Source organism: Gracilinanus agilis, chromosome 2, assembly GCF_016433145.1.
Source record: "Gracilinanus agilis isolate LMUSP501 chromosome 2, AgileGrace, whole genome shotgun sequence".
Taxonomy (NCBI): Eukaryota; Metazoa; Chordata; class Mammalia; order Didelphimorphia; family Didelphidae; genus Gracilinanus; species Gracilinanus agilis.
In genome coordinates, this window is record NC_058131.1 from 369,225,402 (window position 1) to 369,251,664 (window position 26,263).

Here is a 26,263-nt window from a genome sequence, read left to right on the forward strand (position 1 = left end):
CCATTGTCTCTATTTTGTTGCAAACATAGAAGATAGTGTGCTTTGTTAGAAGTTGTTGAGAGTACAGTGGAAAGAGAAGAGAAGAATTCTTTCTTGTATGCCACATTCAGTTCTCCTGGTTTCCTCAGATCTTCATGCCTTCTTTGAAATCACTAGTACCTAGATCCTGGCTGCGTTAGCTCTAAAGATTATTCTGCTCAGTCTAAAGATTCTTGTTAAGGTAGAGTTGTTGTCCCTGAAGTTCTCCTTTACACAGCCATATCTAGTCCAATTTTCTGTCAGACTCTCCTAGTTTGGGTTGTATCCATTTCCCCAAGGAAACTTTAAATCTCCTCTCTAAGGTTCTAACATTAGCATCCTATGGCTTTATGGTTCTGTATAGAAGATAAACAAAGGAAGGGATTCCCCTCCCAACATCTTTCTCCCTCATATTTAGTGGAATTAGCATCTGTTTTGTTTAATATGTACAATGTTAAGTTTAAATCTATCCCCTTCTTTTTCCTCCCCAAACACACACACACACACACACACACACACACACACACACACACACACACAGCCCTAGTCATCATTATAATGAAAGTCAATGAGATGAGCTGACCCATAAATTGAAGGAGGGTAGCAGAATAGTTTAGGAAACAGAATCAAACAATGTCATTTATAAGAAATCCTCTGGAAACATGAAGATTCATAGCAAGATAAAATGAGGGGCTATACTAGGGTCTATTATAGCTTAGGATAACCTAAGAAAACAGAGCTCTCCATCACGATTGATCTCAGACAAGACAACAATTAAAATAGACATGACTAAAAGAGATGAACAGATGAACATCTTTCCCCTCCTCTGTTTATGTATGTCACTCATTCAAAAAGCATTTATTAAGCAACTACTCTATGTAAGTCACTGTGATAAGCCCTTGGGATACAAATGCAAGGAATGAGGAAAATAAGCTGATCTGATAAGTATTAAAGGAATTTTTGTAGGTGAGCTTCTTGCTACCTAGAAGAGAATCTCTAGAACAAAAGCAATACCCTCCTCTCCGTCACCCATCACTAGAAAAGAATCTAGTTCCCCTCCTCCCGCAGACATTTAAATAAGGAAGGCACTAAATGTTTTCTCTTATATTTCTTATTCCCATTTGTACTCTATGTATCAGAAATGGAAGAGTTCTAGCCAGAGATGAACCTTTCTGACTGTAGAGATGCATAGCTTTGATGTGATTGTGGGAATTATCTTTAGAAGAAGTTGGAGGACTACCAACTTACCCCCACAATTTCCCTAAACTTAAAGAATTCACTAAAACAAAACAAAATCCCACATCCTATTTCTTGAATAGAAGATGTAACCACCAGAGAGGTATGAGCATCAGGCTATATTATATAAGGATAACCCTGGAGAAAGAGAAGAGGCCCTATATATCAGCAGCTTAAAAAGGAAGCAAAATGCAACAGTGGAAATAGTGCTGAAATTGGAGTCATAAAGCCTGGCTTCATATCCTCTTTTGGGAGCTTGGGCAAGTCTTTCAGTGCCTTAGGACCTCATTTTTTCAATTATAAAATGAAAGGTTTGGTTTAAGTGACCTCCAGAGCCCCTTCTAGGATTTCTGGAGACCACGAGTATGATGGGCAAAGGTGATAGCATAATGCAGTGGGGAAAAAAAAGTACTGGATTTACAGCCACTTAATTTACTGAGAACTCAGTTTCTTTATCTGTAAAATTAGAATAGACTTTCAGGGGAAGGAAATGAGCAGAAAGGGGACAGAGATGGTGCAGGGAGAGTTGGGAGACAAGCAGGCAACAGAGGGTGGGAAATGTCTTTTGCTGATGCACCGAGGACAATTGAGGACTGATATTATGGGGAGGGCTGCGGGAAGCACTTTACAGGAGCTACACTGAAACTAGACAACCTTTCAATCCATTTATCAAAGTGTCTACAGTTCCCGTTTCAAGGCAGATGAAGCAATAATAAATTTGTGAAGAAAGTTAATCTGTGTCCAAAGCATTTTAGTAAATTAAAAAGAGGGGGGCAGGTGGGGGATATATTGGTTCTTGCCAACTCCGATTTGACTTACTGTCTCCTTAATAAGTTCTCCCTGGTCTTGTATTTTTGGATAGAATAATCAGTCGGTTAATCATTTTCCGGAAGCTAAAGAATGCTCTCTAGCTAATGCAGTTCTCGATTCTTCTAAGACTTTAATCATTTTTAAAATGCACTGAGTCCCTCTCCCAACTTTCCATTGCAAAGAGCCCATTTCCTAACCTTCTTCTTTTAGTCACCTGAAGAAATTGACCCTCACCCATTGTTCATTTAGATTATTTTAGGCTCATAGAATCATAGATTAAGAGTCGAAATGAATCTTAGAGGTCATCTAGTCCAACCTCTTCCATTTTACATATAAGGAAATTGAGACCCAGAAAGGTTGAGTGATTTGCCTAAAGTCACACAGTAAATTCAAGTGTATCTTCTTTTTGAAAAAAAAAAAATCCTCTCTCTCAGACACTTCCCAGAATATCTGCTCCACAACTCTCTCCTTGAAACACTCTTGCCCTGAAGAGTGAGCCACTAAAAACTTAGCCGGCAATTGTCCAGAAATAGTCTCCTGGGCAAAATGAATAGAATTTGATCTTTTTTATTTAAGCATCAACTAAAAGTAGCTCTATGGTCTCTCTCAAGGCTAGTGCTCCTCAATAGCTCTGTTTTGGAATCAAGCTGAGATAAACATGCTATTAGTGGCCCTCACAAAGGCCTTGCTATAATTATGAAGGGACAGTTACAGAAAATGAAGACTGTAGCCCTGAACTTTCCTCCCCAATGCATCAGTAACACTGTTACAGCTGTCAGTTTGTCAGAGCACTAGAGGTATTTATAAAATCAATAGACAATCGTGCAGATTGATGGCAGCAGTATTGTTATCCAGAGAAGAATAACTCAATGGAAGATAAAATTAATAAAATTTACAAGCAGATTGTCATAGGGAACAGATGAATTTCCTACAATTTCCTGTTTTGCTGGACTTCAGGGAAAGCAAAGCTGGGCTGGCAGTAGTAGTGTAAATTAGGCTCATTAGCTATGAATAGGGCTAGTTATCTTGCTCAACAGGGGGATTTAATTCCAAAGATGATCTTCCACTTGAAAATATTTAGCAAAAACCCAATTTTGTACTTTGTTGGGTCCTGCTTTCTTAGTGAAGTTCAGAATTCTATTTGTGTTAGTATCTTGCATCAAGCCTTTGTATGAAGGTCACTTTTCTGTCCCCAAGCAACATCGCCCCAACTCTCCCCCATTTCTACAGCTTAGGACTTCTTCCAGAGCTACTTAGCTCAAATGATATCAGCCTCCTGGTGTTCTTGGCCCCATAATGGCAGATCACAGCTGTTCCCTCAGACCAAGAGTCTAAGTGATTATTCTGAAGTATCCCTCCTATCCCTTGCACGGTCCCACTCTCACCAATATGCTTTTTGGCCATTTGGGTGCCTCAAGTCCCGCTTCTCAGTGGAGGAGACAACAAGAACAAACATAGGAGGCTTTGGTGTGTGCTGTTTGTTAGGTTGGCTGGGGAGGTCAGCCTCTGTTTGACTGGAACTGAAAGAGGCTTGTCTCCCAACAGCCCAGTCCCGTCTGCGAGTGTCTGAACAAAAACAATTGTGGCTGCTGGGAGCCCTGGGTGTAGACTGGATGACTGGGAGAAATTGAATTAGTTTGATGACAACAACTCAGTCCCCCTTTCTCCTTGGGCCTGATGGAAAACAGTAGAGTGCCCTCAATGACACTTCCTGACCCCTAGTGTCATCGTGGGTTTTTGTTCAGGGGCCAACTCCAGGCTGGAGCCCTACTCATTGAATCAAGCTGGCCTTGGGGAGGCTGGGATGGAACTCATTGTAAGTCCAAATTGACTTACAACAGTTGCACAAAAAAGAAAAATGGATTTGAGATTGTGAGCCCCCTGTCATTGCACCCCAGAAGTCATGATGGCCTATAACTACCCCCCCAAAAAAAGCCAAACCCAAATCCCCTGCATGAGCAGTGCCCGGTATGTCTAAAAGTAGTTCCAGTGAGTACCACCGAGACTGATTTGGACATCTGAAGCATCTCAGCATCTCTCTTGGTGTTGGAGAAAAGAAAGTTGTTTTTTTCACCTTGCCTTTCCTCTTTTCCTTGCTTGACTTTGTGGGTCATTATTGTTATTTCAAAAAAGAACAAATAACGGGTTTCAGTGAAGGTTGATCACTCTCCTTTGAATGGCAGGCTCCCCTTCCAGGGATATGCAGATAGAGTTGTATCTTTTTGTCAGACATCTTTTAAAAATCAGTGAATTTTAACTGGGAGTTCAAAGATGACTATGTTTATATCCTCCCATCACAGAGTAGCAAATTTAATAACCTGGATATTATAGTTAAGACATGGCACAGATGTCTGGTAGCATGACCCTCTTTATGGAATTTACATGGAAATCTGATACCTAAGTGATAAAAGGGAAAATTAGTAGATGCTAATAGAGAAGGCTTGGATTCTAGTGTCAGGTTTGACGAATCATTTAATCCTCCTGACTGTCATTGGAAAATGAGGCACGAGTAGTAACATGGCACTATGGCTAGAGGGCTGGTCTGAGAATCAGGAAGACTTGAATTCAAGTCCTGTCTCTTGACATATCCTGATTATGTAAACTCTCAGTGCCTCCTGCCAACTTTTTGAAACTATGAATTTGAGACATATTACCAATCTTCATCAGAGAGAATTTCCTTATCAAGAGTTTTCCACACCAAAGAATTCCACGATCCCAAGTCCAGATTCCCTCTTGAAAAGCAGAAAAACAAAGAAACTGAGTTAATAACTTCTGTCCTGTCCTAAGATCAAAATGAGGTCATGCCTGCAAGATCACTTTAGAAAAATGTAGAAAGCTTTTCAAATCTAAGGTGTACTTTGATCACTGAATTCTTTTAACTCTCCATCAAAATCTAAAGCAGGTCTTGGGAGGGATAGGGATAGTGTGGAGTAGTGGATAGACTCAGAGCATCAGCCTAGAGTCAGGAGACCACTTCCAATAGTAATTAACTGTGTGGACTTTTGGCAGACCAATTCAACTCTCCTTGTTTTCTTCTTTTCCGAAGTAAAAGGGCCGGTCTAAGATGATCTAAGGGCTTGTCTAGCTTAAAATTCAGTTCTGTACATGACAGTGCTGTTGACAAAAAAAAATGCTTCTTATTTGTATTCTAATCCTACCAGTATCCCCAATTATTTTTCAGTTCATTTAAAATGTATTTTGTATTTATTGAGCTATATACACATTGTGTTCACCCACTCCCCTGGCCCGGGGAAATAAAAGTTCCTTGAGGGCAGTGACGGTGTTCATGGTTATCTTTGTATTCTCAGTACAAAACACTAGGTACATAGTAGGCATTTGGTGATTGCTTCTTGAATGGAATGGAATTGGATGGAAATAATTCCTTAGGCTAGATTTTTTTTTTCAGAAAATTCGGTGTTATTCTTAGAAAAGGCAACTGAGACCTCCTGGGCATATCCATAGATAGATGGTAACAGTGCTAAGGAACTCTGCACTTGGTGGAAGTCAAGCTGTTAGGCTAGCCATCCATTATACGCCTGAACAGGAATACTGTTAGCAGTGTTCAGCGCTAGCTCAGCTGCCATCGCGACCTCTACTTGGGGCAGGTTTGCTGAAATGCTATTTGAATTCATCATTCTTGTCAATGAGAGAGTCAGGAGTGGGGGGTGGGCCGGGGGTGAGGGGTGGGAGGGAATATGTCTGGAGGAGGCGTCTCGGTATTTTTTAGCATCTTTGTTCTGTGACTTGCCGATTCCCCACTGGGATGTGTCCGCCACACGTTTCCCCCCTTGGCTTGCACGGTAACTGTCATGGGGCTGCCCGTATCGAGGTGGTCCTTCACCAGCAGCCACCAGAGACTAAGCATGTCCAGCAGGTCGATTGTCTCTGGCAGCTGCTGTGTTCTAGTTCCAAGTGACAAAGGGAAAGTGGGGAGATTAGTAAAAGACACGGGAGGCGGGGATGAGGAGTGCCAAAGGCTGTCAGGGCAGCCAGGGGCCCACGTTGGGAGGTGGAATAAACATGGAACTGGGTGCCTGCTATAACAAATAGTTCAGCAGCTCGTGGCCCGGAGGTGGGGGACCACCCACGCTGTGTGACCAGGGAAGGCAGAGCTGTGCTCTCTGCCTGGTAACCGTTTCAACAAATGCTATAACTTACAGAACAATGTGGATGGTGGGTCGCCGAGCCAGAGACTAAACAATCTGGAAAACACTTCTGACTGTGGCTAAAGACGCCGTGGGTTTTGTTATCTTAATGGGATGCAGATAAAGCGGGGGGGCCTTGGTGATTCACGGGATGCTTTTCTTCCCTTGTTTAGAGATCTGAGCGAGAACCAGATACAGGGAATCCCGAGGAAGGCTTTCCGAGGCATCACTGATGTGAAGAACCTGTAAGTGAAGTTCAAATTATTTGTTCTCCTGACATATGTCCTTTTCTGGGGTGGGTAAGGAGGAATTCACTGAAAACTCAGGGTACTGGGGGGCAGGAGGGAAGGAAGCGTGGGCAGGAGTTGTCCTTCTGTCTGTCTCCGTGCATTTATTCGACACTTATTAAGTGCTGCATGCCAAGAACTGTGCAAGGTGCAAGGGATACAAAGGTGAAAAATAGCACAGTCTTTCCTCTCAGGAGACTTAGAGTGGGGGAGATAACACGCAGATCAGGAGTCTTTCACACTCAGGGCCCCTTTATAACAGATTCAGGGCCTATTGTCAAATGATCTCCAAAGGCTCTACCTCAAATTCCACAGCAGGTGTACCAAGTCAGTTATTTTGCTGGGGTTTTTTTGGAGGAGGAAGGGACATTTTTCGTCTCTTCCATCGTCACCAAGTACTCCTTACACTTCCATAGGAGGAGAGGCAGCATCCTTGGCCAGATCAGCAGCGGCGGCCCAGGATCCAGAGAATCACACGATCACTTTTGTCCAGGGAGTTTAGCCTGACTCCTCACCTGTCACCTCTTGACATTTCTTTCTTGCTTCTCAGGGCGATTTTGCAAGTGTCTCTACTTGGCAAGTTGATGGCAGGCACCTTCTGAGCTCTTCTTCTGTGTTGTCTGCCCAAGCAACTGTTTTCCATATGTGTAGAGTACATATGTCAGGTTTGGAGATGAGCACTGAGAGATGGTCTGGTTTCCATATACAAACCTTTCTGCCAGTTGGCATCCCCACAATTCAGGGGCAGAACACTCCTTTTGCAGGGATGAGTTTTTTATGACTCCCAACTGTCACTTCCCCTATAATTAATGTAGAGATTTTCAGTTTTCAGAGATCCACTGGGGAAGTAAGTGATGACTTCCAGATTCGTGTTATTGCTCCCTACTTTACTGAGAAAGATATTGCAAAAGGTTTAAAGCAAAGTTGGTATTTTACATACAGGCTAGGATGAATAAATGAGAGCAGAAGATGCTTCAAGGTAGAAGGCAGAGATGTTTGAAGGTTCTTGGAAAAAGTACGTCCATATGTGCTATTGGGACAGGCCCCTAGTGGCTGCATAATCCTTGCCTCAGTTTCCTCATCTATAAAATGAGAATAATAATATCAAGCACATAGAATAATATGTGCCTCCTAGAGTTGTTGTGAGTCCCCAAAGAGATAATGATAATAAAGCACTTAACATAGTATGTGACATATAGTGCACACTCGATAAATGTTACCTATTATTATTATTATTCCTTGGATAGAGACAAGATTGGGCTGCAGAAGTGCCAAAAGAGAGGTCTACAGCTGGAGAGATGTAGGTCAGACATAAGAAAAGACTTCTTTGTTCTATCAGTTGTTTTCTTTTTATAGAAAATCCAGATTAGGAAAATATAAATTTATAAGCCAGATAAATTTATAACAACAACATTAATAGCTGGCACCTAAATAGTGCTTTAAGCACTTTACATTTCTTAGCATCTATGATCCTCATAACAACTCTATCATGGAGGAACTATTATTATCCTCATTTAACAAATAAGGAAACTGAAGCATGGAGAAGCTCATTGATTTAGCCAGGGTCACACAGTTAGGAGTGTCTGGATCAGGATTTGATTGCAGGTCCCCTGCTCATACTATGCCCCCTTAGCATCTAATAATCCCCTATCCTGCTATGTGGCACTTTTAAGATTTTGAGACTTTATAACATTTTGTTCTTTAGGATTACCAGAGACTGACGAGTGTCCACCATGACAAAATAAGTCCATAAGGCAAAGTATTTCTACAAAAACCACAGATTATTAGCATTAGAAAAGATCTGAAAGCTCATTTAGTCCAACTTCTCACATAATAAAGAAAATGAAGCTTGAAAAGGGGAGGCCACATGCCTAAGATCTGAAATCTTAATTAATATTATGTGATTCTATACAAATCGACGTGTGAAAATTGTGTACCGCAATCATTTCTGAGCAATGCCCTAGAACTAATCATTTTCAGTTTAGGTATTTAGCAAACTGACAGCAATCCATGAATCGTCATCTGTAGTCTTGCTGAACCTATATAGTGTCTCCAGCATCTCCGCAGTCATTCAAAGGCAGCAGGAGCAACGAGGTCAAAGACTTAGCGTATCCACTTACAAAGTTTACTGCAAGAGCTAATCCTAGATCCAAACCACTCTGTTCTTCAGGGAGAAGAATCAGTAACCATCCTCTCACTTGGTTACACTTGGGGGATAGAGGGGAAATCCATTGCTAACCAACTAATCAAATTAAAAGAGGGCTACACATTTGATCAATTTGTCAATAAATGCTTATTGAATGGCACCTAATACATGCTGAAGCAATCTGTTGAAGTCCTTTGGGACTGATATAATATGCAACCTCTGCCCAAAGGGGACTGATAGTCTTTACCTATAAAAAGATGGTTAATAGCATCAGGCAGTGTATATCTTTCCATTTTTGAGTTGCAGCTACTTAGTGATGTAGGAATATTGATAAAAAAAAAAAACATCAGTTTGGGTTGGAATAGTCATAGGAAGATTCATCAAGAAGGTAGGATTTGAGTACCCCTTTTAAAAAATGGGAAAAAAATTCAGAAAAACCAAGATGAAGATTGAAGGCAGCCATGTGAGTATAATGCAGAGGTATAGAGGTGGAAATATCTAAGAAGTTTTGGAAAAGCAAGCAATACAACTTGCCTGGAGTGCAGAATTTGTGTCAGAAAACAATATTAGTAGTTTGAGATCACAGTGGAGAGTGTCAAAGACCAAGCTAAAGGAAGTTTGTATTTTATATTCTAGGCACTGGGGAGCCATTGAAGGCTTTTGAGCAAGAGGAAGTGATGTGATGAATTCAGATTTCAGAAAATTTTAATTTTAATAAAATTTTAATTTAATTTTTATTTTTAATTTAATTTAATTAAAAAAAATTTTAATTTAATTTTAATCATGCAGTAGTTAAAGGGGAGAAGGACAGGTAAAAGTAAAGGGTAGGTATCACATAAAAAGGTAAAGAATAGATCAGTGAGACCAAATTGACAATAATTATAGCAGGGCAGGCGGGAAGTGATTAAGATCAGTACTAGGATAGTGACACTGAGCATAGAGAGGATTGAATGTATGCTAGATTTTAAAAAGAAAGAATCAACAAGACAGTGATTAACTGAATATGAGAACTAGGTAGAGAGAGGGACTAGAAGGATAAATCTTAGGTTCTTAGCCTGAGTAACAGGAAGAATGATAGAGAAGATTGCTAAAGGTTTAAAGGCTCCTCACTAAAGTAAAGAAGTCAGGAGAAGCCAGGCTAGGGGGAATATACAGATTTGATTATGAACATGGTGTGTTTGAAGTCACAGCAGAACATACAGGTAATATTTTGTGACTCAGTAAAAAGGCAAATCAAAATTATATCAACAAATAATTAGGCCACATAGAGGGCACCAAAGCAGCATAAGGAGAAATGACTTATATTCAGATGACCCAACTCTGCCACTTATAACCTATAAGACCTTAGACAAAACATTTCTGCTCTCTGTGCCTCAATTGTGAAATCTGCAGAATGAGGGATCTTGACCTCTGATGTCCCCCCAATTCTCAATCTATGATGGTGATCCCATAATCTTGGAAAGATACTGAGCTAGGAAGGAGGAGACATGTGACCCAGTGCTGCCACTCACACTTTCCATGTATCATTTCTTCGACTGACAAACTGGAGACTAGATGCCCCCTCAACTACACTGTTACTCTCTAATTATAAATAGAACTATCCAGAAGGCATTTGGAGACACTGGACTGGAATTTAGGAGAGATGTCAGAGCTGAGGATAAAAAATTGGAGAGTCTTCTGCATGGAGGTCAGCATTGAAGCCATGAAAGCAGAAAAGACCTTTTAAGGAAAGGCTGTCTCTAAAGGCACTTCCATCATATAGTACTGGAAGTGGTAGGAACATGAGGCATCCTCCAGTCTGGTATTGTCATCATATAGATAGTTAAGCAGAACAAATTTGGAAAGGAAAAATTCCGAATGTGCTTCTTACAAATTTTCCTTTGCTATAGTTATCCAGGAGACTGCTAGATGGTACAGTGGATAGAGCGCTGAGCCTGACGTCAGGGAGACTCCTCTTCCTGAGTTCATATCTGGCCTCAGACACTTATTAGCTGTGTCACCCTGAACAAGTCACTTAACCCTATTTGTCTCAGTTTCTTCATCTGTCAAATGCCCTGGAGAAGGGAATAGTAAACCACTCCAGTATCTTTGCTGAGAAAATTCTAAATGGAGTCACAAAGAGTCAGGCGTGGTAACAAATAGAGTATTCATCTGACTGTTGCTCTTCAATTCTGTAGCTAATTAAGAGCTATCTGCATTTGCCACATTTTTATTTTTACTGGATAGGTTCTATTAGCTCATCCTCGAATCCACCAGCTTTCCCTAAGAAGATGAGAGATATTAATTGTCCCCATTTCACAGGTGAGAAAACTAAGGTCCAAAATGATTTAACAATTTATCCAAACTTTAACAGGAAAGGAAAACCTAGAATTCCTAGCTTAGACTTCTCTCCTTAAACCTCATTTTGCTGAGAGATTTAGGATTGTCACTGGCCTCTTCCACTGACTATTTCTATGAGCCCAAGTTGGTAAGGAGATTAACTGGAGGAGTGATGAGTTAGAGGCAATTGGTGGCATAGTGGATAGAGGACTGGGTCTGAAGTCAGAAAGATTTGAGTTTAAATATGACCTCAAGCACTGACTAGCTGTGAGACCCTACCAAGTCACAACCTCTTTTGCCTCAGTTTCCTCACCTGTAAAATGGAGATAATAATACCACCTCTGCCACTGCATTATTGTGAAGCTCAAAACCAACAATATTTATTTTTTAAAAAATGTTCAGAACAGTGCCTGGCACATAGTAGGCACTACACAAATTCTTATTCCCTTTCCTTCCTCCTTAAGAAAGCAAATGATACAGCAAGAGAAAAAGCTTTCTGAATTGGTCTAAGTTGGTGTGGGTATGAAATATCATTGGAAACCCCTCTATTTTCCCCAGTGCTAAAAAGAAAGAATGTAAGAGATGTCTGTGTTCAGTGGGAGCACAAAGTCACTAGTGTAATGGAGAAGCTGATGGAACTTTGAGCATTGCCTCCCAGACACAGGAAGGAAGCCCCTAATTGCTTCCTGCTTCAAAAGAGAAGGGAGAGAAAGTAATTAACACGGAATGCCACTCAGCAATTACCAAAGGACAGAGCTGTTTTGTGGACAGCACCATCCCTTTTGCTGCCTGATTAGAGAAAGGGGTATGGGGAGTTGAAAGAGAAACAGTCAGAGACAGACACAAAGACAGACAGACAGAGACAGAAAGAGGAGAGAGACAGAGAGACAGAGACAGAGACAGAAAAAGAGAGACACAGATGTACTCATAAACAGCTCCTATTGGTTCAACCTCTACATAGACTACTCTGAAATTTATATATTCAACCTTGGTCTTCCCTAGGCTGTCCCCTATGACTGACGGATACTCCTCCTTACAGTGGCCTCCTAGAATCCCTAGCATTCTTCCTTTTTTAAAAAAAATAACCCTTACCTTGTCTTAGTATCAATTCTAATACAGAAATGCAGCAGGGTAGGCAATTGGGAGTTAGGAAGTGTCAGAGGCCATATTTGAACCCAGGTCCTTCAGAGTCCAGGCCTGGCACTCTATCCACTGGGATACCTAGCTGCCTCCTAGCAGGCTTTAAGGATTATCTTGACCCCTCCTAGAGAAAGCCATTTTAATCCTCCTGGTTGCATCCTCCTTTCAGAAATTCCTTTACCTATACTTTATATTTTAATGCCGAAGCATATGGTGCCTTCTTACATAGATCATACGCCTCTAGAGGTCCAGAATTGTTTGATTTTTATCTTTGTATCCCCTCTGCCTAGTATAATACCTATAGTGTATAGCCAGAGAAACCATCCCACTGAGAAAAAGAAAGATGAATAGTCAATAGCAAACATTTATTAAGCACCTACTATATTTCAGGCACTGTGCTAAGTGCTGGGAATACAAAGGAGATAAACAGACAAGGAAAGATGGCTAGCTGTAATCCAGCCAAAACCTAATAAGAAAAATATAAAAACTGACACAGAAAATTAAAAAAAAAAAACAGCCCATCTAGCCCTAGCTCTCTCAGCAGTCATGTTTTCCTCTGTTTTTCAGTTTCCATTTACTCAGGGTGTGCAGGACAAGCATTCCAGAAGGGAAAATCAATAACCCCTGTCTTTGCCAGCTAGCAGAATTTGGAATTGACTGTTTGAAAACAAAGCTGGTCAGGCTGCCTTTGTGTTTTCTAGTTTGTCTGTGTTGCCTTGCTGCCCATGCCGGCCCCTGTGCTTCCTGAGATTAATGGGAGCTGTCTCTGCCCCACTGAGCATGATGTAATCTGTGTGTGTGTGTGTGTGCAGAGACATGTGCGTGGAGATAAACCTGGACAAGCACCCTGTTACCAGCTCCACTCACCTTTAGCATTCTCTCCCTGGCATAGCTCTGCAGTGATCCTGGTGAGTTTAATTCCTATTGCAAAGATCTGGGATAGGACAGAGGAGGAGACATTAGTTAGAGGTACATGAACATTCCATCACAAGAATGATTCTCTGGCTTGTAAAATTGCAAGCCAGCTCTGAGGAAGTACAATCTGATGGTAAGGTTTAGGGGAAACTGTTTATATAAATCAGATTTGTGTGTTACCTTTCTGGAAGAAGCTCAAGTCTAGACAACCATCTCTCCACTGCTTATAATACTGGACATAATAACCAGAAGAAATGCTTAAGGCTTAGTCTGATCTTCCTTCTAACAAGAAGCAGCGTGGGAATACAAGTTTGACAGGATACCTGCCCAAGAGATCCCTGAGATCTTAGAAACAGAGCCTTTCAGAATCAGAAGGGACCATCAACCCAAACAAACCTCCACTCAAAGGTTTCTGATAAGGGGGGAAATTCGTGATCTCCTGAGACATCCTATTCGACTTTAGGACAGCTCAAATTGTTCTTTCTTGCACTCATAGAATCATGGGCTATTAAAGCTGAAAAGGACCTTAGAGCCAAAATATGCTTCCCCGAATCTCTACTTATTGGTCCTAGTTCTCCCATTGAAAGCCATGCAGGATAAATATAATCCCTCTTTTATATAACAACCCTTCTGATATTTGGAAACGGTGATCATGTTCCCCCAGATTTTCTCTTCTTCAAGTTAAAACATCCCTAGTTTCCCCAACCAGAATTCCCCTCCCATCCCCCGGCCCAGTGCAGCACTTTCAAGGTTATAAAGTACTTTATATAAAGCCTAAGTAAGAACGCTTTTGCCTGAGGTGGGAAGAAGAGGGATCAGTTTTAGTGGTAACATAGAAGATAGAGGGGATGGGTAAAGTGGCAGCAAAGAGGAAAGTGCCACATGGAGTGGGAGGATGGATAAGGAAAGGGAGAGATGGTGCCGAATCAGGTACCAACCATGGGTGCTTTCAGACCGTAAGACCTTTCCTTGTTTTTCCAGATATTACTGCTTTCTCTCCAGGTTACCTTCTCTTTATTTTATATATTCTTCTGTGTGTATATGTTGTCTCTCATAATAATAAGTCCCTTGAGGGCAAGAACTGTTTCGTTTCTTATCTTTTATATCAAGAACCTAGCACATAGTAGGCACTTATTAAGTACCTAATTTGATGCCAAATTTAAGTAAAGATCTGACTAAAGAGAGATAACTAGACACCCAAACCAAACCATTTTGCCTCCACAGGGGTTGTACATGAGCCCCTGTGATTGGGGTGTCAGAGCAATAAGGGGGAGGGGGAATGGGACTGATTAATTGAAGAGAATCACTGGATAGCAGAGAAAGCTGAATGGGAAATAAGGCAAGAGAGCACGGTCATTTATTTTGTTTCACGGAGGACCATGAAGAGTGGGGAGATTTGTCTCTGGACTACCACTGGAGACAAAGCATGACCCTCACATGGTGATATCCTAGAGCAAAGCCTCAGTACCTCTATCCTTTTTGTGACTTGGCCTTTACCTATATACAGGGCATCCCCACATTCTTAATGCAATAAACTATATATTATCTTCTGTGATTCCCATGACAATCCTGTGAGATAGGTGCTGCAGATTATTGTGCCTTCTTTATAGAAGAAGAAATTGAGGCAAAGAGAAGTTAAATGATTTGCCAAAGGGGACCTACGTACTTAGCTTCAGAGGTGGACTGCTCTCCACTTATTCCAAGTCTAGCATTCTTCTACCATGCCAAACTGCCCGACAAGTACATCTTCTACTTATTCTATATGACACAGTGCTAGGCACATAGAGAATATTCAGCAAGTACTGGTTGAATTAGGCTTGATGAATTAAGAGGACTAGAGCAGACCATTACTACACTTGTTCAAATGAAAGGTTTATAGCCTTGTTTGTTTGTGTGTGTGTGTGTGTGTGTGTGTGTGTGTGTGTGTGTGTGGTATATCATATATTCCTTTGGAAATCTGGAGAAACCTATGGGTTCTCTCAGAATGATGTTTTTAAATAAATAAAACAAAATGCAGTAGGATTATAAAGGAAATTGATTATATTGAAATGCAGTGATCTCTATGTAGATATCTATCTACATATATATATATACAAATATATATACATACATAAAATACATATAAATATACAAAATAGGGAGCTAGGTGGTGCAGTGGATAGAGTACCAGGCCTGAAGTCAAGAAGATGATGAGTCTTCCTGAGTTCACACCCTGCCTTAGACACTAGCTTCATGTCCCTAGGCAAGTCTCTTAACCCTATTGGCCTCAGTTTCCGCATCTGTAAAATGAACTAAAGGAGGAAATGACAAACCACTCCAGTATCTTTGCCAAGAAAACCCCAAATGGAGTCATGAAGAATCAAATATGACTGGAAAATAACTGAACAGCTATATATACATAGACTATATATACATAGACATAGCAGGTTAAGAAGTAAGAACTGGACTAAATATAAGAGATCCAGCCAAAAATGTATTGTATTCCTAAAGTAAGATCTCTTTGCAAATTGAAAAAGATAGGGAAATAATATTGCATTTAAGTTTTCTCCAAACTAGTTTATTTTGGGGAGTTGGGAAAAAAAGTGTATAACACATATTGAAATTAATGCAATATAGTTCAAACAAGAGGAGTCAAACAGCAGTCCAGTTGCAACCCCTAACACTCCTGAGTATGGCCCAAATCAAATTAAAATGTAATTAGGAAATATTTAGCAAAATAAATAAAAATACAATAGAATATAGATATTACATTTAAAACTAAATTAATATGTGGACCACTGGGATGTGTGTATATACAGTTTCATGCCTCCTGCCCCCCATTTCTCTTTGAGTTTAACACCATTACCTTAATCTCTATCTTTTGGGAGTGGACTGCCCATCGTAAGGACCAAGAATATTGATTAAAATTATATTTCTAAGGGCTTTTCAGACCAGGGAGCCTATGGCACTATGGGAATATCACTAAAGTTGGGAGCTGACAGCACAAGATGCTATCTTGGCAGGAAATAAGAAAACCAAGGCAATGTTATGCAGCTCATGAAAGCTGTGCTGTTTGGGGGATCATAGCATGTAGTTTTCTTAGAAGAGTTATTGCCCAGATCGTTTTTATTTGTGAACCAAAATGTTCAAATCTGTCTAAGGCACTTAGCCCTGCTAAGCCCTAAATCTACCTAGGAAGTTTCCGAACAAATATTCTGAAAAGTACCTTATCCATACCCCAATCCCCAAGGGAAAATGCAGTCTTCCCTCCCTACATGATTCAGAGAGTACTTCAGAGATGCTCTTGTAAGACACCCACCTCTGGACTGATCTTTTCTCTGGAGAGTTTGAACACCAAAGAAGAGCCCAAGGGAGCATGAGCAGAGAAGTGGAGACTAGCCTAGAAATAGCTTTTAAAGGAACTAGTCACAGTGACCTTAGGACCTTTTACTTCTCCCTGCAAAAGCTGCTCCTGGGCTCTGCCCATTTGTAGAGGTGACTTCAGGTTACATAAAGTCACTGCAGAAAGTTCACTCTTGGATGCTGGGCCCTTTTCTATGGCACAAAAAGTAGTAATGATGATGAAGAAAGAAACTTTGTCACCTGCATTTGGTGACTCCGTCATCTCTAGTGAGCTACCTGAGACTTTTTTTCTCTTAACTTAGTCATTTAGCTGCCCAGTGCCTCATTTTCCCTGTCTGTAAAATGAGGATAATAATAGCACCTACCTCACAAGGTTGTTGTGACAAGTGAAATAATATTTATTAAATTTATTTATAATTACTTATTAATAATTAATATAATAATAAAATATTTAATAAAATATTTAAAATCAAGCGCTATATGTATGCTTGCTATTATTAAAAACATCAACAGGCCAATAAGCAAGTAAGAGTCTAAGTGGCACCGTGGATAGAATGCCAGACTTGGAGTCATGGAAGATTCATCTTCCTGAGTTCAAAGCTGGCCTCAGACACTTCCAAGCTGTGTGACCCTGGGCAAATCACTTAACCCTTTTTGCATCAGTTTCCTCATCTGTAAAATGAGCTAGAGAAGGAAAGGATAAACCACTCTAGTGTCTTTGCCAAGAAAACCCCAAATGGGATCACAGTGACACAACCGAAATGACGGAACAACAACAGTAAGCAAATATATTTTGAGATCTTCACTCTTCTCTGTATTGCTCTCTCCCTGCAAGCCCTAGTGCTAAGTGTTATTACAAGATACATTCCTATTTTCAACAACTTTACAGTCTACTTAAGGATATGGTACATACTCATGAAAAGATAGCAAACAATGCAAGAAGTGGGGTGCAGAGAGTCAGTGTTCAGAGGATGAAGAGATGATGGAGTATAGACAGTAAGTGTTGTGTATGTTCAAAGGATGAGGAGATCAGCTCAGACCAAAGTGCCTAGAAATCATGCCAAGGGAAGATAAATTGGAGTAACTGGAGATTTTTAGTCTGAAAAGGGGAAATGTAGAGGAGGCATGCTAATAGACAAGTATTTCAAAATCACAAAAAATCTGAGAATTGGAAGGGACCTCAGGGCTTAGCCTGTGCAGGAAAGGAGCCCCCACTATAATATGTACCTCCAAGGGTCCTCTGCCCACCTCTCAAAGCAGCCCATTTCACTTTTAGTGTTTAACTTTAATTGTTAGGAAGCTTTTGGTTTTTTGTCTTTTCTGATACCTAACCAAAAGTGGCCTCTTAACAATTTTCCCTTATTGTTCCTGATACTTCCCTCTTGGGCCGAAGGGAATAAATCTAATCTCTCAGAAGCTTTGTCACCTATCATGTTCCCTCTGAGTCTTTTCTAGGCTAAATGTATCAGTGTATTCAATAGATATGAGATGGATTGGCATGAAGAAAAGGAATTAGAACTGTTGGTGTGGCCGCAAGGGCTACGTAAAGAGCAATGAATAGAACCCAAGGAGAAGGCAGATGTAGATGAGCTAAGAAAAAAATAATATTTAGAATGTTATTGAGTTGTTTCATCGTGTCTAAGTCTTTGTGATCCTATTTGAGGTTTTCTTGGCAAAGATACTGGAGTGGTTTGCCATTTCCTTCTCCAGCTCATTTTACAGATGAGGCAACTGAAGCCAAAAGGGTTAAGTGACTTGCCTAGGGTCACACAGCTTTAATAAGTATCTGAGACTAGATTTGAACTCAGGTCTTCCTGACTCCAGGCCTGGTGCTTTTCCTATTGTAACACCTACTCAGAAATGGAATGAGATGGATAAGGTTGGAGGTGTGACAGTCTCCTCCTCACTAGAGGTCTGTAAATGAAATCTGGATGATCACCTGGGCTGAATGTTTTAGAGGAGATCCTCATTTATGAATTGTTTGGACCAGATTCATCCAAAGTCTCTTATTACTGCCTTCTCTACCTCTACTAAGCCTGTGGCCAGACTTTTCTGTACCCAATGATTTTCAGAAGTATCTGTTTCAAAATCACCCAAACCACCTGCCATAGTAGGTCCCAAGAACTAACATAGTTCATCAGAGATGTGCCAGTAATCGCAATATTTTTTGTATCTATCTCTTTCTCTCCAGTTACACCACAGCTGTCCCCAGTGAAGTCCCCATCACTTTTTCCCCTTAACTATTGCAGTACTTCTCATATTTGGTTTCACTGACTCTAGACTTCCCTCTTCAGGCTATGCTCTATGCAGCTAGAACATAGTGTAATGAACTGGAGGTGGGAGGGAGGAGAAGACTAGGGCCAGGTTGTGAAGGGTTTGAAATGCCAGATAAGGAAATTAGCATTTTATTCCAGGTCCAAGAAGGAATCATTGAAGCTTCTTGAACAGAGAAGTGGCATGAGTCAGATCCATATTCTAGAAAAATCCATCTGACAGTGGTATTAAGGATACATTGGATAAGGGAGGGGCTGGAGATAAGGAGAACAATCAGGAAACAATCACAATAGTCCAGAGAAGTGATGAGGATGTGTACTAGAGTGGGTGCCAATTGAGAGAAAAGGAAGAACATAAGAAAAACTTGCTGAAAGAAGAATCAGAAAGACTTTGCAACTGATTCAATGTGAAGAGAAAAGGACTGGGGCAGCTGCGTGGCACCGTAGACAGAGTGGTGTGCCAGGACCTTAGTACACATTTTTCCTCAGACACTGGCTGTATGACCCTGGGTTAGTCACTTACCTAGTTTGCCTCAGTTTCCTCATCAGTAAAATGGGGATAATAATAGAATCTACCTCCCAGGGTTGTTGTGATGATCAAATGAGATTATAATTATAAAGTGCTTAGCATGGTGACTGGCACATGGTAAATCTTATATCAATGTTAGCTATTATTATTAATAAGTATAATGACCTGGCATTAGGTTTCATCTTTGACACTAATTCTCTGGGTGACAAATGGCTTCAAACTCCCAGTGCCTCAGTTTTCTTATTTCTAAAATGAAGGGGATGGACTACTTAATCTTCAAAGACCCTTCCAGCCAACTATTCCATGAGTTCGTAAAAGAGCAGATAACCTAACAGGAAGCCTTTAAAATTGGAAATGTATTATTAATTATGATGCACATTTCTATAACTCTTTAAGGTTTACAAAGTATTTCCCTTCAAAGAACCTCATGAGGAAGGCATGAAAGTACAGGGTGTCTGAAAAGTCCTAATGCACTTTTTAAGCTCATAAAGTTTTAAAACAGCACTAAAGACTTTCAGGCATACCCTGTGTCATCATGCCCATTTTACAGATAAACTCACAGGGGTTTAACAAAATGAGGAAGGAAAAATTTTCTATATCAGGCGAGTAATCGCTAGAGATGTAATACAGCAACCATACTGGTACAGTCAAACTGGAAGACTTTGTAGAACAGAGCTTTTCTCTTCCTCCTCCTTTTTCTCCTCCTTTTCCTCCTTCTCTTCTCTTCCTCTTCCTTCTTTATCCATTTGTAAATTTCTTTTTAAAAGAAAAACAGTCATTTAGTATTGTATAGACAAAATACTGATTTTCTCATCTTTTCTCATCCAACACACTTCTTTCCCAATATTTTCTTTTTCTCAATTACTTGTAAAGATTTTTTAACATTAGTTTTAACTACTAATTTTAATATTAATTTTTTTAACATTCGTTTTCTAAAATTTTGAGGAGAATACCTTCATGAATAGATAGGAGGAAGGGTGAGATTTTTCTCAAGATTTGGAATTCTACTGGGGAGACAGGTGGACCTTTCTAAAGCTGGCTGTTGTTTCAGTTACAGCCAGGCCCTTCTATTCATTTCCCTCCCCATCTTACTGCATTCAGCCATAGAAATGAGTAATGGGAAGAGGGCATTTCTTATCTCTCTGTTGAGAAAAGCCAGGATAGCAATGATCTTGCTGTACGGGATGACTTAGAAAGGGGAGAGCAGAGAAGATCAGCAGAGCATTCGGAGCAGCCACTCTGAGAGGAAAGTGTCCAGTGTCCTCATGTGAGATGCTGTTGCACTTTGAATTGGAAGGTAGTGTTTCGTTTCAGAGTTGTATCAGAGTTGACAAATCCATATGTGTCTCTCCTGTGGTGTCAGCACAGAGTACTCCATCTCTGCCAGAAACATTCAGCTTTTTTAAGTAGATGTATTAGAATGTGTCCTTTTAAACCAACAGCTATTATTTGCTATTGTTAACATTTTTCTTTAAAGCTCTGCTTATTACTAGTCCCCAGGCACAAGTGCACGAACCCAAATTACATCTAAATGCCGATTATCACTTCTTAGAGTCTAAATGTGCTGAGCATCCTACCTTGCCAAGCAAATAAATACCCAGTGCAAAAGGTGAAATACCCGACACCCTGAAAGCCAGCAAATCTGAGGTCTTTAAACTATTTTCCAGCCTGCTACTGATGTTATCACTTCTTTTTTCTGGGGAACTAAGCAGAACCAGCACTTACCTTGGACTTGTGGATGCCAGACTTTTTCAGAGCTCTTACTGTGTGTCTGGGGCATACAAAGTACTTCAGTTCTTTTTCATTATTTAATTCATACACTCATTGCAGCACTCATCATTTTCTTTTGGACTTAAAATAATGAATATCTTACAATGTTAGAGCTGGAAAGAGCTAGACGAGAGATTCTTTGGGAAACCAAACCCAAAGAAGAGCTCGATGCCATGTGTCCTGCCTCTATTTCCAGAAGACATATGCACTCACATCGTGCTCTCAGAGCACTTTATGGGACTCTTATGTGTCTGTCATAATGTCATTTGTATTATGTTTATCTTTGTCCATATCTTGACACCCCAGCTAAATTCTAAATTCCTCAAATCTATTGGCACAGGGACTGGATATTGTTTCTCTTTTTATCTTCCCCAGAACTTTTGCATGTATGAAGTACTTAAGGTATAATGAATGATTTTTTTAAACCCTTAACTTCTGTGTATTGTCTCATAGGTGGAAGAGTGGTAAGGGTGGGCAATGGGGATCAAGTGACTTGCCCAGGGTCACACAGCTGGGAAGTGTCTGAGGCCATATAATGAATGATTTGATGCACAGAATACTGGCAGAGAAGAATGATAGAATTTTAGAGATGAAAAAGATCTCAGAAGACTAATCATTGTAAGCCCCTCATTTTCTAGAGAAGAGAGCTGAGGCCCTAAGAGGGGAAAAAATGACTTACCCTAGGATACATGACTAGTAAATAACAGAACTAAGACTAAAATTCATATCTGTCCATAACAGTTTGTCTTGCAACACTCTAATGAATTTATCATGTTATAGTGTATATAGGGATGGCAGTGTGGCATAGTAGATACTGAGCCAGCCACTGAATTAGTAAGACCTACATAAGCCTCTTATACAGACTGGCTATGTGACCAATCAAGTTAGCTCTTTAAAACTATAGGTTGCAGGGGCAGCTGGGTGGCTCAGTAGATAGAGTCAGGAGGTCCTAGGTTCAAATCTGGCCCTAGACACTTTGTAGCTGTGCAACTCTGGGCTAGTTTTTATAAAGTACTCTAGAAAAATATGAGTCGTTATTGTTATTACTGTTATTATCACTGTTATTAAGAGGTGAGAGCCAAGAGAGCACTCCATAAATGCCTGGCAGGAAGATCGTAGGAGGTGTGGGAATGCATCATTCACGTGTATGAGGGCAGGTGCTCCCGCTGAGCTGCTGGCTTCTTCTCAAATCATCTTTCCTTTTAGTTGTGTTTAATTTGTCAAACCCAGAACCCACTGTCAGCTGAGAATGCCAGGCATGGTGACTTAGCTGGAAGTCAATGGAATGTGGGAGGCCACTGCTGGGAATTCTATGAGCAAAGCAAAAATAACACAAAGTATCTCTTTCACTTCCTTAGAGAATGTCCAAATGAGATACAGTTGAGAGTGGGGCGGGGTTTGAATTTTTCTTGGATTTCTTTAGGTCTCCTTCTGTTTGTCTTTTCACATCAGGGACCTTGCCTGGGTATAGTTTCTGTTGATTCTGCTTGCATAGTGACCACATGGCTCCAGCTAATTGATCGATTGTCATCTGTGTGAGGCCAACTTCATCCATATGCCATGTGGAGAACCCGGAGGAGAGAGAAACACTAGAAAGGAGAACCGATGATGACCATTCAGATTTTTGGGTCCCATTTGTTTTGTCATGCTTTTATATACAGTGAGATCAATGCAAGTGCAGGGGTGGGGAAGAAGTGGTGTGGAGAAAGGGAATTGAGAAAATAGCATAAAAAAGAACATTAAATCCATCATCTTGAATCAAACCACTGAATAACCGAATCTCATTTCTTTTATCCTTGTCTTATTTTACGAGGGAATGAAAGATGGGAAATTTTCAAGCTATATGCATTATACCTATCTATCTTTGCAAAAGTAAAATGAGCTGTTTTGAGAGGCAGAGGGTTCCCCTTCTTTGGAGTCCTCAAGCAGAGCCCTTGTCGGGTATGAGGGGATTTCCTTTATGTGTGAGTTGCACTAGTTGGTCATGGAAGACTCTTCTAATTCTCAGTTTCTGTGATTCTGTCTTGGGTCTGGAATAGTAGAATCTAGCGTTCCCATAAAATAGGATTTCCATCTCTGTAAGAGAAATCTCCTCTCCCACTTCTTCAGTTAGATTAAAGATCTATCGCCAGTATGTGTCACACAGGACAAGGTTCTACAGGAATCCAGGCCAGCCTCCCCTATTCCTGGCCATTGTGGATGTTGACCCTTTGTAATTTATTAGTATTACGATTTGCATATGTCCAGCCACATTGAACCAAGTTGCTGTTGCCCATTTGCATAAAAGGAAATATTTGCATTTTATAGATGTCTCTGGCTATAGTCTTGAGCAGCCAGGAGATATCTTTCTGCAAGAAATCACTATCTACCAACTCCCTGACCTCTGGAAAATGAATTTCATCACAGTCAGGCTGGCCCCAGTTCCACTTGCCCAAGTGAAATGTCAATTAGATCACTGTCTGAATATCTCTTTTGTTTACTTGTTCATATTCAGTCTGTAACCACATAAATGTTTTCTTTTTTCTTTTTTTTTTCTATAAAGGGAGTCTGGACTAGAGTTCAGAGCCTCTCCCTACCCTACCTGTAGTAAGTTTAAGAAGCCGGTGCTTTGGAGGAATTGCACTTGCCACAGAATCAAACCCTACACCATCACGAATGGTTTGTTTTCATTGAGCGTGGGACTTCCGAGTTATTCTACTTTTTATTTTTAATATATGGAGTATATATTGTCTGTGTGGTCCAATTAAAAAATGCGCTGAATTCAGAGCAGGAAGACATGATTTCAAATCCTGCCTCTTCCACTAACTACCTGTGTGACTCTTGTCAAGCCACATACTCTCTTTGGGTCTCAATTTTCTCATCTGTGAAATGAACCCTATGACTTCTGAGGTCCCCTTCTAGCTCTAAATCACTGTTCTGTGTTGGCACATTCCTCATGCCATTTTTTAAAACCCCTACCTTTGTCTTAGAATGGATACTAAGTATCCTGATTTTGTTCCTTTATCTTTGCCTGATTCTCATTATTTTAGTATACTAATTTCTTAATACTAAATAGTACCTTAGTTTAGTACTTGATAGTGAATACTAAGCATCCAGTCTAAGATAGAAGAGTAGCAAGAGCCAGGCAATTGGGGTTTAGTGTCTTACCCAGGGTCACACAGCTAGGAAGTGTCTAAGGTCAGATTTGAACCCAGGTTCTCCCAATTCCAGGCTAATGCCTATTTGAGAAGCAAACATCTTTTTCTCAAGTTGTATATTAAGATAGCCAAAAAGAAAAAAATCCCCTGAGTAATGCCTAAAAGCCTAGATACTCTGTGTAAAGGGAACAACCCTACTTAATTTCTGCCAGAGCAATACAGTAAAGTACTTTTCTAATACACAGTAAAACCTCAGTGGTTTGAAATTCAAGTAAACAGATTTTCCCCCTACTGCACGTAACTTTCAGAAGAAAGAAGCAAAGCTTAAGTTTCTATCAAGGACTTAAAAACAAACAAATGAAAAAAAAAAGGTATTCTGAGGGCAGTACACATTCAGGCCAGCTTCCTAAATATTCTACATCTTCATCCATGCCCAAGAAGCCCTTAGTCATCACAAGAAACTTGCCAGTGAAGTCAAGAAAGTGTACAAATGTGTTTTTGAGTGATTTACACCAGCAGGTAATTCTTGAGAGACCCAGATCCTAGTCTTGGCTCTGTCCCAAATTGTGTGAACTTGGGAGGAAAAATAAAAACACTTTACCCCTGTGGATCTCAGTTCCTTCATATGTAAAATTAAAGGTAGAGCAACATCCTCTATAAAAATCTGGCCTCTACTCTAGAATTTAGGAAGATCTGGGTTCAAATCCTACTTTTAACATATATTGAATGGCATACCTTTTTCAAGTCATTTAACTTTTCATTGCCCTGGGGTAACTCTTTAAGATTAGGTGGTGTAGTAGATAGAACTCTGGATGTGGAGTCAGAAAGTCCCAAATTCGGTTCCTATCTGAGAAACTTACTGGCTGTGTGACTCTGGACAAGTCACTTAATCTGACAGCTACAGTTTCTTAATCTATAAAATAGGAAGGATGTTGGAAAAATGTGAAATAATATTTGTAAAGCACTTTGCAAACCTTAAAACTCATTGTGAATTTATAAATGAATGGCATACATGTCTTAAAAGTTATAGTATGCGGGCCAGACTTCATTGGAAAGTAAGTCTCTCAGTGGGAACGCCTATACTATTAAAGTAATGATTCTAGTAAAAAAAAAAAATGATCTTAAACTAGAGTGCCTTTCACTTCCACTATTTCCCTTGAAATAATAGCTGTAAGAAAGAAGGATCCCACAAAGAACTAGTGTGATGCAAAGCAAGATTCCCATCCAAGCCTAATATATAGATAGTATATATAGATAACATAATATATATAAATAGCATATGAGAGATCCCACATACTTATATCTCTCTCTCTTTGTCTCTTCTTTCTTCTCTCTGTCTTTCCTCTCTCCTCTGTCTCTGTCTGTCTCTTCTCTCTCTCTCTCTCTCTCTCTCTCTCTCTCTCTCTCTCTCTCTCTTTCTCTCTCTCTCTCCCTCTCTCTCTGTCTTTTCTCTCTCCTCTGCTTCTTTCCTCTGTCTGTGTGTCTGTCTCCTTCCTCCTCCTCTGTCTCTCTCCTCTATCTCTGTGTCTGTCTATCTGTCTCTCCTCTTTTCTCCCTTCTGTCTCTGTCTCTGCCTGTCTCTCTCTCCTCTCTCCTCTCTCCTCTCTCCCCGTCTCCCTTAGGCTGCTAACCTTCTTACTTTTATAGATCTATGATCTCATGATGGGTACTTTCAACACCACCAGTAATTCTTGTCCAAATATTCTAGAACATCCACCAAAAGGATCTAGCTAGACCACTACATAATGTCTCCTATCTTTGCNCTCTCTCTCTCTCTCTCTCTCTCTCTCTCTCTCTCTCTCTCTCTCCCTCTCTCTCTGTCTTTTCTCTCTCCTCTGCTTCTTTCCTCTGTCTGTGTGTCTGTCTCCTTCCTCCTCCTCTGTCTCTCTCCTCTATCTCTGTGTCTGTCTATCTGTCTCTCCTCTTTTCTCCCTTCTGTCTCTGTCTCTGCCTGTCTCTCTCTCCTCTCCCCTCTCTCCTCTCTCCCCGTCTCCCTTAGGCTGCTAACCTTCTTACTTTTATAGATCTATGATCTCATGATGGGTACTTTCAACACCACCAGTAATTCTTGTCCAAATATTCTAGAACATCCACCAAAAGGATCTAGCTAGACCACTACATAATGTCTCCTATCTTTGCCATTTTTGATTTGAACCTATGATTTCATTGATCTGAGGAACTCCCATTCAAGTCCCC

At 40.4% G+C, this 26,263-nt stretch overlaps 1 protein-coding gene across 1 annotated transcript in view; it reads left to right on the forward strand.

Annotated features, from left to right (window-relative positions):
• Window positions 1–26,263, forward strand: part of SLIT3 (slit guidance ligand 3) — an 835,110-nt gene that overhangs the window by 558,729 nt on the left and 250,118 nt on the right. Inside the window, exon 5 of the mRNA XM_044659841.1 lies at window positions 6,383–6,454. Coding sequence (XP_044515776.1) covers window positions 6,383–6,454 — 72 coding nt within the window. The remainder of the gene's footprint in view (window positions 1–6,382; window positions 6,455–26,263) is intronic.